The following is a 14,735-nucleotide window of genomic DNA, read 5'->3' as shown; positions in this document are numbered from 1 at the left end:
GGCAACCAGAAACACACACAGAGTCTATACCCACACACTTTAGGGAGTTTTTCCACCTACATATCCACTGTGAGTTGAACATACAAATAACAGACAGTCCCCCAGGTTAGCTAGCGGCTAGCCTCCCAGCCTCTGAGAAGCAGCTCCCCCAGCTCTGTGAATGTGTGCTTGAGGAGATAATACTCCTGTACTGTATCACCAGGCTGTGTACTGCTGAAGGGAGTTTCAGACTGAACAGATGTTGAGTGGTGTACTGAGACATGTTGTTTCTGGAAGCAGACATAAGGGCCTGGGAGGGCATTCAGGAGTCAGGAGTTTGCTAAGAGCTTGAATAAGCAGCTATGCCATTGCATTGAATTATGCTACAGACACACACACACACACACACACGCACGCACACACACACACACACACACACACACACACACACACACACACTCAAACTATAGATTAATTATAATAATTAACTCTCCCCACTTATTTGGTCACTTACGATGATGAGGAGGATGAAGTAGATGAAGTTGTAGAAGGAGTGAGAATCCATCACAAAGTACATGATGTCCACCCAGCCCTCCAGCGTGATCACCTATCGAGAAGGAAGGAGAGAAAGAGAAGAGACAGAGAGAGACAGACACACAGAAAGACATAGATATCACACAAACAAAGGCTGTAGGTCAGGCATTTTGACTTCAAACCCCTCCCTAGTGCACCATCCACATCACACCAACTACTGAACACTCTGAACACACTCTCTCTCTCTCTCTCTCTCTCTCTCTCTCTCTCTCTGTCTCTCTCTGTGTTTGAGTTTCACCTCAAGAACAGAGCCACTGAGATTGAGTTAACACTGGATCCGCTAAAGCAGTCATTTTGACTGCTTATGATTCTTTTTTAAGTCCTGCCCCCCCCCCCCCCCTTACCCCCTCTGCCCTTGACTTTTCCAAAATAAGTCTATATAACACACTGTCGGTGTTAGAATCTTAATATTTCAAACACAACTGGAGTTATAACCAGTTTTACGAGGCCATGTCACTTCCACATGTTGCCCCTCCTTCTCCCAACAGTAGGACCTGCTCCACACCTTCTTCCGACAGTTAAAAGTGCAGTGCCCAGCAGATAATCACTATGATAATTCCCTTGAAACAGAATGCCAAAACAGCAGAGTAAATCAATTCAATAAAGTATGATGGGGGAGAAAGGGGGAGAATGGGGGAGATGATGAGCGAGGGGAAGAGAACGATGCATAATCATGTAATCAGTAATTGTGAATGAAGAACAGGGCGGGACGTTCTACTATGTTGATCCATTCTTATAATCTTAAAATAGTATGTATCCTACTGTATATCAGTCCACTGAATCCAAGCAGTCTTATCAGTCTACTCTGGCCTAGTTGGAGTAGGCTACACAGTGAGAGCGTGTGCAATTGTACATGCTGAACGGCTTTCAAAATCTGGGAAAATATCCGGGCAGCAGGTGAGCGAATGTCGGAGAATGTGGTGACGAGGATTGTGGAACCTTAAATTGGCAAGGGGAGAAATGTCACCGTGGACAATTCCCTCACTTCACTGTCATTGGCAGCCGAGTTGCTTGCCAAGAAAACAAGTCTGGCCGGCACCGTGATCAAAGTGAGTCGGGAGGTCCTTCCTCTGCGCAAAATAAGGCACCTGCACAACGGTGTTGAAGAATGACAAGACGCCAGGGACACAATAAAGAGAGAATGGGAGTGTCAATGCTGTGGGTAACTGGAGAAAGGAGTCAGGCGCAGGAGAGCCGAGATGCGTGGACAAGGTATTTAATTCAAGAAAACACCAGTATAAACACAATACTATGGTGCTGGAAAAGTATCGGTACCACGAATTAAAACGGGCGTAAATAACAAAACCCGGCAACAATATACCAGCCATCAGATACAGCCTTACAATAGAACAAACACGCACACACACATGGGGGAAACCAGAGGGTTAAATAATGAACATGTAATGGGGGAATTTAAACCAGGTGTGTTAAAAAACAAAGACAAAACAAATGGAAAATAAAAAGTGGATCGGTGATGGCTAGAAGGCCGGTGACGTCGACCGCCGAATGTCGCTCGAACAAGAAGAGGGACCGACTCCGGCGGAAGTCGGGACAGGGAGACTATTACACACTACAACCAAACAAAGGTATGTCAAAGTGTGTCAAGCCGGTGACAGTTACGAGGTTTTATGTCAACTGTTGAATGAAATCCAACGGATGCCATTGCATGAAGACACACACAAGCACGCGCTGATGATAATTATGACTATTTATAATTATGACTATTTTTAACCGCCGTCACATCAACGCTCATATTCATTATAATGCTTTTTGCTTTTTGCTGAGTTCCACTCTTTATCACTTGACACTGCATCTTGGTGGTTGGGATATATCTATATTTTTTGTGCTATAAAAAGAAGCTGTTACTGTGTTCCAACACACATGCTTCCTGTTTCACAGTTGTAACAGTCACTCCGTGAATACAATTGATTGAACCCCTGAATATTTTTCATTGCTGTATGAACACAACCAATGATTATCTTTGCGATAGCATACAGTGTATGAGACGTATTAATCACACTGTTGGAATGTTGCAGTCAGAATGACTGCTCATTGGCTCAAAGGGCGGTCCGTCGAGGCCCGGCGGTTCTCATGCTAATCGTGGAAATCCTCAATCTTTCTGATTCAGGAGTATGTCTGTGAAGTCTGTAATGACACAACTACAACACGGGGACAAATTAAAACTCGAACGAAGTCCCTGCGATAAATAAGCTGACAAGAGAGCAAATGACAGAAATTATATTTAGTGCGCTTCACTCCACTTCCATCGCCATAGCGACCCTCTTAATCTATTCATCCCTATTCCTTAGATACAGCAGCAGTACAAACAATTATGCTCTCGGTCTCTGTGTCTCATACAACCTAATGCAACCTAACCCTGGGAAGGATACAGCTCAACAGCTACGTCAAAGTCTTAAGGAGGGACCAGTCAAGTGGTCAGTCAACTGTTTGGTGTTCTTCAAAACAAAGAAAGAGATACAAAAAAAAAACACTGATGATGCTGCTTTAAAAGGTATTTTTGAAATAAGATACTGTACAGTGTAGCGTAAAACCAATTTCCAAAAGATCAGCTGTCTCTAACACCGGTGCCAACAATTTAAAGTACCACGACACTTTAAGCTCTGAGTATGCAGCTGATCACTAAGTTAGCATCAGACAGATGAGACAGTGACGCCATCTTCCTGAGACACTTCTGAAATACTGCCATCCTGGAACATTAAATGCCTTGGTTTTTATGGGTAAACAGTATTGACTGTGCTTTGCGGAGTGTAAGTGTGCATGTGGCTGCATGTACATACAGTTGAAGTCGGAAGTTGGATACACCTTAGCCAAATAAATTTAAACTAAGTTCTTCACAATTCCTGACATTTAATCTTAGTAAAAATTGCCTGTCTTTGGTCAGTTAGGATCCCCACTTTTTTTTAAGAATGTGAAATGTCAGAATAATAGTAGAGAGAATGATTTATTTCAGCTTTTATTTCTTTCATCACATTCCCAGTGGGTCAGAAGTTCACATACATTCAATTAGTATTTGGTAGCATTGCCTTTAAATTGTTTAACTTGGGTCAAACATTTCGGGTAGCCTTCCACAAGCTTCCCACAGAAAGTTGGGTGAATTTTGGCCCATTCCTCCTGACGGAGCTGGTGTAACTGAGTCAGGTTTGTAGGCCTCCTTGCTCGCACACGCTTATCCAGCATCTTCACAAAGGTTTTTGCACTTTTCGCACCAAAGTAGGTTCATCTCTAGGAGACAGAACGCGTCTCCTTCCTGAGCGGTATGACGGCTGCATGGTCCTACGGTGTTTATACTTACATACTATTGTTTGTACAGATGAACGTGGTACCTTCAGGCGTTTGGAAATTGCTCCCAGGGATGAAACAGACTTGTGGAGGTCTTGACTGATTTATTTAGATTTTCCCATGATGTCAAGCAAAGAGGCACTGAGATTGAAGGTAGTTCCTTGAAATACAGCCACAGGTACACCTCCAATTGACTCAAAAATAAGCAGCCATGACATAATTTTCTGGAATTCTCCAAGCTGTTTAAAGGCACAGTCAACTTAGTGTATGTAAACTTCTGACACACTGGAATTGTGACACAGTGAATTATAAGTGAAATAATCTGTCTTGTAAACAATTGTTGGAAAGATTACTTGTGTCATGCACAAAGTAGATGTTCTAACCAACTTGCCAAAACTATAGTTTGTTATCAAGAAATGTGTGGAGTGGTTGAAAAATGAGTTTTAATGACTCCAACCTAAGTGTATGTAAACTTCTGACTTCAACTGTACATGTATCTGTGTTGCTATCCATACAATTACATATATGAGTATATGCGTACGTGCAATCCATATGTATACCACAGAAGGTGGCACCTTAATTGGGGAGGATGATCTTGTGGTAAGCGGAATGAGTGGAATGGTATTAAAATATATCCATTCGCTCTGTTCCAGCCATCATTGTGAGCCGTCCTCCCGTCAGCAGCCTCCACTGATGCACACAGTCACGCCCACGCCATTTTCTCACCTGAAAGATGGCGATCCAGGCGTAGCAGATGTTATCAAAGTTGATGGCTCCTTTGAAGGGGTTGACGTGTCCCGCCGAGCAGTTACTGTAGTACTGGTTCCAGTTGATACAGGTGGTGTTGTCTGTGCTGTTGTAGGACTTCATGTCCATCTGACACTGGAGACCTCCCTCCTCATACAGGGTGGGCACAGAGGAACACAGACGCATGCCGTTCTCCCTGGGCATGGAGCAGATGAAGGGGTTCTCGTCATCGTTCTCCGTGTGGTAATAGTTGCCGAGCTCGACGGACAGAGGACTGGCGAGAGAGGAGAGAGAGTGTTACAGTTAGGGTTCTAGTAGGTAGGCATGGAGAATATGAAGGGGTTTGGTGATGGTTCTTTGCATGGTAGTAGCTCCCCAGCGCCACAGGTAGAGGACTAGAAGGAAGAGAGGAGAGAGGGGATAATAGCAAGGTTAGTGTAGCAGTTGGTGGAGTTCTCCCATCTAGGGTTTTCATCATTGTTCCCTATGCAATCTGTGTATTTACATAATATATATATATGTTTTACCTTGATTTAACTAGGCAAGTCAGTTAAGAACTAATTTTTATTTACTATGACGGCCTACTCCGGCCAAACCCTAACCCGGATGACGCTGGGCCAATTGTGCGCCGCCCTATGGGACTCCCAATCACGGCCGGTTGTGATACAGCCTGGAAACTAACCAGGATCTGTAGTGATGGCTCTAGCACTGAGATGCAGCGCATTAGACCGCTGCGCCACTCGGGAGTGCACGTGTACAGTATGTCCCTCGTCTGGGTGTCTGTGTTAACCACGGCTTAGCTCTAATGGCGCACATCTCCGTCAGAGGATAGATAATTGGTGCGTCTGTCAACACAGACTCTGCCTGGAGGCGATGTGACACGCTGGATCGGTGTGTGTGTGTGTGTGTGTGTGTGTGTGTGTGTGTGTGTGTGTGTGTGTGTGTGTGTGTGTGTGTTTGTTTTGATGCATTAGCCACACAAGTAGCTTCAATTACTTACTGGGCCAAATCCTCCCTCTAGTACTGCTATGGCAGTCCCAGTTATATATTTATATGCTAACACATATATTTTTATTTAAGCTATTTAAGCTATTTCACACTTTAGGATGGAGTTATGCAACAGCTTCGGCTGGCGAGTCAATCTGGCGTTGGAGGGGATTTAATCCTTGTATCCATCATGGAATTTAATAGTGCGCAGTCACGTGGCTAATGCAATGGCAAAACTGTGGTAATTAAAGTTATGATTAAAGATGTCTTTCCATTGAAGCTCCTTGCTGTTGCAGTCTGTTTTAATGGCTTTATCTGCTATTATGACATACAAAATGACGGGAATGTAACATTGCGTGACATTTCAAGAGAACCTGAAATGTTTCGTCCAAATGGAATAGAATGAAAAGTCTTCACGAACCCATAATGTAGAAGGACATTTAGGTCCTTTATGAGAAAATGTCATAAATCATAACTACCATGGTGGAAATGTCATATACCATGTATTACTTATAGAGCCCGCTGCTGTCTAAGTGTATGGGCAGTAATGGTCTCTCTCTAATCTCACTAGTAATCCTCTCCTTCCCATTTATCACGTCTATATAATCATGGCTACTCGTTGATTAATACAGGAGAGATGACGCTGCTCAGGAAATGGCGGTGGTCGGCAGTATGTCTGACGGTACTTTTTTTCCAAGGTCAAACTTTCCCTACACTGTCAACCCCTAGGCATTTTTTTTACTCAAATACTTCTAGGAAGTTGTACTCAAAGTCAATGAAAAGTCATTATTACTTCAAATACTTTTGTGGTACTTACTCAAAACTAAATGAGAAGTCACACCCTCTACATTTTTTAAAGATGTGATAACAAATTAACTGTTTTTCCCCAGCATTCTCTACTGCAGGTTGATAGTTTGGAATTGTTTTTAATGTCTGTTTTTGCATGTACATTGAATGATTGATTGATTAACATGTAGATGCTACGCAAAGATAAATGACAGTTTTGTAAACAAATCCAATCATAGAATTGTTGCACCCGTTACTGAAATGGTTGTTCCACTTTAAATGGCTTAGGTCATCTCCTCCCACTGTGCTTAATCTTGGCAGTCATTATGACTGCAGGTTTGCGGCTGAATACAAATATCAACTGTTGGATATTCTAACGCTGGCTAGATTCCAACAGGAATTAGACATCACTTTGCAAACTAGCGTAATGTGATTTACATTTACGGTTGCAAGATTCTGGCTAATTTCCCAGGTTTTCAGAACTCCTGGTTGGAAGATTACTGTTTGTGGAATTTTGCAGCCAGACTTGCAGGCCTGATATGGCCTGTAAACGATGAGTTTCAGGTCTATGTATAAGGCCTTATGTCATGGGTGGTAACTCTACAATTCAATCAAAGAGCAAAGGCACACTGGTAAATGATTGGATGCGTGGCTTAGTGGGGGAGTTCAATTGAAGCATTACCTTACTCCAAAAAACTGCATTTGTATTACTCATATGAAGGTTGTACTGCTCACTTCAGCTATTATATGTTTTTTAACGGAATTTTTGTGAGGTCATCGTTTTCCTCAAAATGTGTGCGCAGCTAGAACTGATCTGGTTTTACAGTGTTTCAACATCCCACGTTCTGGAAACCAAGCAATCCGCATCAACAGCCCGCACACAGATTAAGTAACAGAGGCTCATTTGCTACAGAAAATAAACTCACCTCGTTTGCCTCTGACCTCATTACCATCAAACCAAACCCATTCATTTCTACCCTCTTCTTAACCGTAACCCCCCCTCACCACTTCTCACCACTTCTCACCCAAAACCTCACCCGCACCCTCCTCAGCCCTATCCCCCCACCACCACCACCACCACCACCACCACCACCACCACCACCACCACCACCACACACACACACACGCGCGCACATACACAGTTCTACTCACAGTGAGAAGTTCTCAGGCAGGAAGCAGCGGTTCCTCAGTAGCCCCGCCCACAGCTGCACGCCCACAATGCCGAAGATGAAGAAGACAAAGAAACAGAGCAGCAGGACATTCCCCAGCATGGGCAGGGTGTCCAGTAGCAGGGTCACCAGGATACGCATACCTAACACACACAAACAAACACACACGTTGTTTTTAATACCTTGTCAGACACATACGTATACAGAAATCAACACGTGTCCGGTATCATACACATTCCCACACAAACATCTTTATATACAAGTGGAGGAAAATGGAATGGTTCAACTACAGTACACCACGAGCCCAGATGGTATATTGTAATAGTGACAACGCAGTATACCATTCCTGTCTCTGTGTATCAGAGTACACTGTGCACGCCTGAGGAGGACAAGTTAGGAACTTCAGCAGCTCCTGTAACTGCAGTAAAGCGCCTCAGCTTTACCACAATCTCTTCAGCCTCCTCCTCATGCTCCTGCCCACACAGTCCCCGGGGCCTATCGCTGTGTGACTTCCTCCTCTCTCCCTACTAACCAGACAGTGGTTAAATCAGAGTTATATTCTCTCTCTCTCTCTCTCTCTCTCTCTCTCTCTCTCTCTCTCTCTCTCTCTCTCTCTCTCTCTCTCTCTCTCTCTCTCTCTCTCTCTCTCTCTCTCTCTCTCTCTCTCTCTCTCTCCCTCCCTCCCTCTCTCACTCTCTCGGCATGGGAAACATATGTTTACATTGCCAAAGCAAGTGAAATAAATAATAAACAAGAGTGAAAAGAACAGTAAACATTACACTCACAAAAGTTCCAAAAGATTAAGACATTTGTCTGTATACAGTGTTGTAATGATCTCTCTCTCCCCCCTCTCCCCCTTCTACCTCCCTCCCTCCCTTGGAGATCCTCTCTAGTTAAGCTCGCAGCAGAAACAGGTGACTCGGGCGTCAATAACGAGAATCATTTTCCGATCAGGATTTCTCCGGGTAATTGGAGGAGCCGGGTTAATCCCTGTCTGCTCAATGACTACCACCACCACGGGGAGAACCAGCGAGAAATTAGTCGATTTGGGAAAGACAGAGACAGAGCGAGGGAGGAAGAAGAGTGACAGAAAGTGGGAGAAGGAGAAAGAGAGAGGATGGAGAGTGGGAGAGATATGCGATAGAGAGACAGAGAGCAAAAGAGAAGGAGGGGAGAGAGAGAAAGAGAAATGTGCACATTTGAAAAGAAAATGGGTAGGGAGCAAAATAGGGAGAATGAAGAGCGCTCAGTAGAGATAAGAAGCGAGGGATGGTATCATCGGAGGAGAGAGAAGAGAAGTGAGCCACAATGGGAAGCATGTCTGGGTAAATAACAGGCGTGTCGACAGTTTGGGTTCACATCCAGCTGTATTGTGTCTCTCTATCTAGTCTCACAGTCATCAGCTTTTTACAGCTACGCTGCCTGACGGGGAACAAATACACAAGACACAAATCCAAGCCTAAGACAGGAGTTGGGTCGTTCCACCAATTCGGTGCAGTTTGAGAAGTATAACTTGGTAAAAAAATAAATAAAATAAAAAACATTTGATTTGACCTCATTTTAACATTCTGTCATAAAGAGCACATGTTCAAGAGGTTAAATAAATGTAAGAAATACTATAGTAATTGCCCATTAAGTGCCAAATAAAGTCAACAAATCAGCATTTTGACATCTGTGCGCTATCTGTGACTTCTAGGAAGATTCTAACTCCAAGTTGTCACCGTCATTGTAAAGCCCTAGTCATTGTGTTGCTTTGACAAAGTTATTTCTGAGGGTTATTATTGATTTCATGGGATTAGTGATTCATTCAAGTCTGTCCCTCATTTTGAAGTCAACCCTGTTACGTGACTTGAAGTCTCATTTTAATATGTTTTAACGATTCCTTTTCAAATATTTATTTCAAAAGAAACATTGAACATCTAATAGTCAAATTATAGTTTAAAAGCAGGGGAGCTGGTTCTATAATTTGTTTGCCATCGTCTGGTGTTTTTGTGGTGAAAAACTGAGTGGGTCTAGCACAACACGTCAACCCTGTGAAATTGTTGAAATGTTTTAACATTGCAAACAACAAGCGTCCATTCCCCCATCACAGGGGGATTCATGGCTGATTTAACTAGCAATTAACAGTTGGAGGGCCGTTCAGGGGAATTTTTCCCAAATATGATACATTTCCACTTGGTTACGAACAAACCATAAGACTGCTAACCATCCACTGTAGAGCAGTATAACATAACTCTGGTTGCGTGTTATATTCCACAAGGTTGCGCTTTCAAACTCAGTGATGGACACAATTGTTATTATTATTATTATGTTTTTTTATTTTTTATTACCCTATCCCAAACCTTAACCCTTACCTTAACCATTCGGAATGAGTGCCTAAACTTAAGATTTTAACCCTATCCAAAAGCTTAACACTTAACCTTCTAAATTTGACGTTTGGAGCAACTTCAAAATTTGATCAACCCAGGGTGTCAAAAAACACTTTAAAATGTGACATCTGGAACAACATCCAAATTTGATATTTGGAGAAATTTGGAAAACGTCTTAATTCTGCAGTGACACTGTGAGTGTCACGACTTCCGCCGGAGTCGGTCCCTCTCCTTGTTCGGGCGGCGACCGGCGGGCGGAGTTCGGCGGTCGACGTCACTGGCCTTCTAGCCATCGCCGATCCACTTTTCATTTTCCATTTGTTTTGACTTTGTCTTACACACCTGGTTTCAATTCCCCAAGTACTTGTTCATTATTTAACCCTCTGTTGCCCCGTGCTTGTTTGTGAGTAATTGTTTGTATGTAGTATGGTCGGTTTATGTGGGCTCTCTTTTTTGTATATGTTGAGCAAAGTATGTTTACTTACTCAAAAAAACAGATCTCTATATCTTAAACAGACTCATTTTGATGGGGATGTTTGCAGGCCAACGGTTAAAGAAAGTGGGCCTTCAATTCAATTCACCAGATTCTCTTACCGGTACTTTGGACAAAATCAAGACACCAATATTCTTGTAATGCTTTTTGTATAAAAAAAATCTTATAATATTTAATATTATTAAATCCTGAATTAATGATTAATCACAGCAGATTAACTCGACAGATCACAACAGAATAAATGTTTTAATCGTTGACAGGGCACAGTTCTTTATTTAACTAGGCAAGTCAGTTAAGAACAAATTATTATTTACAATGACGGCCTACCCCAGCCAAACCTAGACGACACTGGGCCAATTGTGCGCCGTCCTATGGTCACAACCAGATGTGATACAGCCTGGATTTGAACCAGGGACTGTAGTGACACCTCTTGCACTGAGATGCAGTGCCTTAGACCGCTGCACCACTCGGGAGCCTAGTAAACATATGCACTTATTGGGTGCATTATGTATACATTATTCTAGTCTGTACTTATACTAAGGTCTAAAAAAATCCAGCATGTATGTTGTGTATTTTGTTAGTGCGTGCTCTACATTATCCCCTTCAGATAATCACCATGAACTCTCCAGGAAACAGCATTCAGCAGGATTCAGTTTGTTCAACACTCCCTGACGAGGGACACTTTCTGCACGTTACAGCACTTTCTCTTTCTCCCTCTCTATCTCCATCTCTCTCTGTCTTTCGTTCAATTTCTCTTTCTCTCTCTGGTCATTAATGAGTAAAACAGCAATGCAAAGCAATGCAGCGCACACATACACATTAATGAGTCGACTCCAAATCAGCGCAGGGACCTTATACTGCAGTGCGCTGAGCTATGGGAGAATGATGCTTAGCTCTGCCTGTCACAGAGTTTAGGATTACTGTCTTATAGTCGCATTAAACATAGAGGCTCACTCCAATGCAAGTCATGGGCTTAGTCCCAATAGTGTAACTTTGCTTCCTTTTACTTGAAAATGAAGGGCTTTATAGGAAACTGTGCCCTAACCTTCGGGAATAAATGGCTACTGTGGCCAAATGCATTTCTCTGGTGTGTTGTTATGCTAATGACATACAGCAGCTTATTGTTGAGCCAACTTGGATCATAGGGGATCCCCAGGTTATTAAATCAATGCATGAAACCAAATTTTAAAAAGCTGGACAAGCTGGGAATTGTGAATAATGGAACAAGATGGCATTTCAACAGCATCTCACGGTTTGACTTCAGTATTCAACGTTTGTCCAGGGGAGATAAACATCACATTTCAACGGTTAAGTTTAGGCATTAATTCCGAATGGTTAAGGTAAGGGTTAAGGTTTGGGATAAGGGTCCAAAAAATGTAAATAATGCCTAGCACTGGGACTGAACATGTGACCCTCGGAACCAGAACGCCGGGATAGGTTTACAACTGAAACAATTTGACGGTTAAGTTTAGGCATTCATTTCCAAATTGGAGCTGGAGCTCACGCCTTACACCCATCTGCCATCCCCAGCCACTGCACCCAAGCAAGCCTACCTGACGGTAATAGCGCTCACTGTTGCCCCTAGTGGCCAGTTTGTAAGGCATTTCCCAAAGTCCAGTGGACCTGGACGAACGTTGAATATCGCCTTGGATCTCAAGTGACCTGACTGGGCATATATCCTACATATTCATTAATTCCTTTTGAGGTATGTCTTTTTCCCTTTCCTTTTCTCTCTCACACACACAAACGAACACCTCTCCCATCCCCTCACAACCACACACTGTCCCTTTCTCCACAACCTAAACATAATCCATCTGATTGACATTTCGTCTTGTATAATAACCGTCTCTCTCCTCCTCGGTCTTTGTGTGCTTTCCAGTTACGCGCTGGGCGGCCATTTAATGTCAACATGGCTGCCAGGAAACTGACTGTGATGGGAGCCCATCTGCTTACAGGCACATCAAATCTCTCCTGTCCTCTCGGCTGAGGCCAGCCCTGGAACTGGCAGCACTGTGTGTCTACCTTACTCTACTGATGGAGTTTCAAAAGAGGGAGTTGGAACACACCTGCGTCCCTCTGTAGCCTGATCCGTAGGCAATAGCCCTTGACAAAGGGTCTAAACCCAAAGTTCTGGATTGTGTTGTTTTCATTATGTTGTTTTGATTAGGGAGGAAACAAAAAGGCTAAGATGGGTGTACAGCAGAGCTAGCATGAATTAGCATACAGTAACTGAATCTCCCTAAGGTACAACTAGTGTGTTGCTTTGTAAATATTTTATTAAATTGTTACATGAAATGCTATATTGGCAGTACATGCTCTAATATAATAATAGGGATACCTAGTCAGTTGCACTGAGATAATAATGGCGTGGGAGGGGATGGCTGCTGTTTTACGGGCTCCTAACCAACTGTGCTATTTTGTTAGTTTTTCACGTTATTTGTAAGTCATTATTTTGCTTATTTTGTACAGGATGTTGCTGCTACCGTCTCTTACAGTGGGACAAAAAAGTATTTAGTCAGCCACCAATTGTGCAAGTTCTCCCACTTAAAAAGATGAGAGGCCTGTAATTTTCATCATAGGTACACTTCAACTATGACAGACAAAATGAGACAAAAAAAATCCAGAAAATCACATTGTAGGATTTTTAATGAATTTATTTGCAAATTATGGTGGAAAATAAGTATTTGGTCAATAACAAAAGTTTATCTCAATACTTTGTTATATACCCTTTGTTGGCAATGACAGAGGTCAAACGTTTTCTGTAAGTCTTCACAAGGTTTTCACACACTGTTGCTGGTATTTTGGCCCATTCCTCCATGCAGATCTCCTCTAGAGCAGTGATGTTTTGGGGCTGTTGCTGGGCAACACAGACTTTCAACTCCCTTCAAAGATTTTCTATGGGGTTGAGAACTGGAGACTGGCTAGGCCACTCCAGGACCTTGAAATGCTTCTTACGAAGCCACTCCTGGCGTTGTGTTTGGGATCCTTGTCATGCTGAAAGACCCAGCCACGTTTCATCTTCAATGCCCTTGCTGATGGAAGGAGGTTTTCACTCAAAAATCTCACAATACATGGCCCCATTCATTCTTTCCTTTACACGGATCAGTCGTCCTGGTCCCTTTGCAGAAAAACAGCCTCAAAGTATGATGTTTCCACCCCCATGCTTCACAGTAGGTATGGTGTTATTTGGATGCAACTCAGCATTCTTTGTCCTCCAAACACGACGAGTTGAGTTTTTACCAAAAAGTTATATTTTGGTTTCATCTGACCATATGACATTCTCCCAATCTTCTTCTGGATCATCCAAATGCTCTCTAGCAAACTTCAGATGGGCCTGGACATGTACTGGCTTAAGCAGGGGGACACGTCTGGCACTGCAGGATTTGAGTCCCTGGTGGCGTAGTGTGTTACTGATGGTAGGCTTTGTTACTTTGGTCCCAGCTCTCTGCAGGTCATTCACTAGGTTCCCCCGTGTGGTTCTGGGATTTTTGCTCACCGTTCTTGTGATCATTTTGACCCCACGGAGTGAGATCTTGCATGGAGCCCCAGATCGAGGGAGATTATCAGTGGTCTTGTATGTCTTCCATTTCCTAATAATTGCTCCCACAGTTGATTTCTTCAAACCAAGCTGCTTGGTGTCCTTTGACAGCTCTTTGGTCTTGGCCATAGTGGAGTGTGACTGTTTGAGGTTGTGGACAGGTATCTTTTATACTGATAACAAGTTCAAACAGGTGCCATTAATACAGGTAACGAGTGGAGGACAGAGGAGCCTCTTAAAGAAGAAGTTACAGGTCTGTGAGAGCCAGAAATCTTGCTTGTTTGTAGGTGACCAAATACTTATTTTCCACCATAATTTGCAAATAAATTCATTAAAAATCCTACAATGTGATTTTCTGGATTTTTTTCTCATTTTGTCTGTCATAGTTGAAGTGTACCTATGATGAAAATTACAGGCCTCTCTCATCTTTTTAAGTGGGAGAACTTGCACAATTGGTGGCTGACTAAATACTTTTTTGCCCCACTGTATGACTGAAAATAACTTCTGGACATCAGAACAGCGATTACTCACCTCGAACTGGACAAAGATTTTTTCTTTAACGAGTCCGACACAAAGGATATACTGCTTTCTCCGGAAGGGGCCCAAATCCCCAGTCATTTGCGTGAAGAAAAGAAGGAGAAAAAAGGGGGCGTAGGTCGAGCTGCCTTCTGAGAATTCGTAGGCGAGTGAGTAAACCACCACTACCATCCGTTCTACTGGCCAACGCGCAATCATTGGAAAACAAAAAATGGATGATATACGATCAAGACTAT

At 43.0% G+C, this 14,735-nt stretch overlaps 1 protein-coding gene across 1 annotated transcript in view; it reads right to left on the bottom strand.

Annotated features, from left to right (window-relative positions):
* Window positions 1-14,735, bottom strand: part of LOC139376635 (calcium channel, voltage-dependent, T type, alpha 1G subunit) — a 319,317-nt gene that overhangs the window by 150,228 nt on the left and 154,354 nt on the right. The window contains exons 5-7 of the mRNA XM_071119441.1: window positions 7,546-7,705; window positions 4,600-4,894; window positions 494-586 (exon numbers count right to left, since the gene is read on the bottom strand). Of these exons, the coding sequence (XP_070975542.1) occupies window positions 494-586; window positions 4,600-4,894; window positions 7,546-7,705 (548 nt within the window). The remainder of the gene's footprint in view (window positions 1-493; window positions 587-4,599; window positions 4,895-7,545; window positions 7,706-14,735) is intronic.

This window comes from Oncorhynchus clarkii, chromosome 20 (genome assembly GCF_045791955.1).
Source record: "Oncorhynchus clarkii lewisi isolate Uvic-CL-2024 chromosome 20, UVic_Ocla_1.0, whole genome shotgun sequence".
Taxonomy (NCBI): Eukaryota; Metazoa; Chordata; class Actinopteri; order Salmoniformes; family Salmonidae; genus Oncorhynchus; species Oncorhynchus clarkii.
This window is presented reverse-complemented; position numbering and strand designations above follow the sequence as displayed.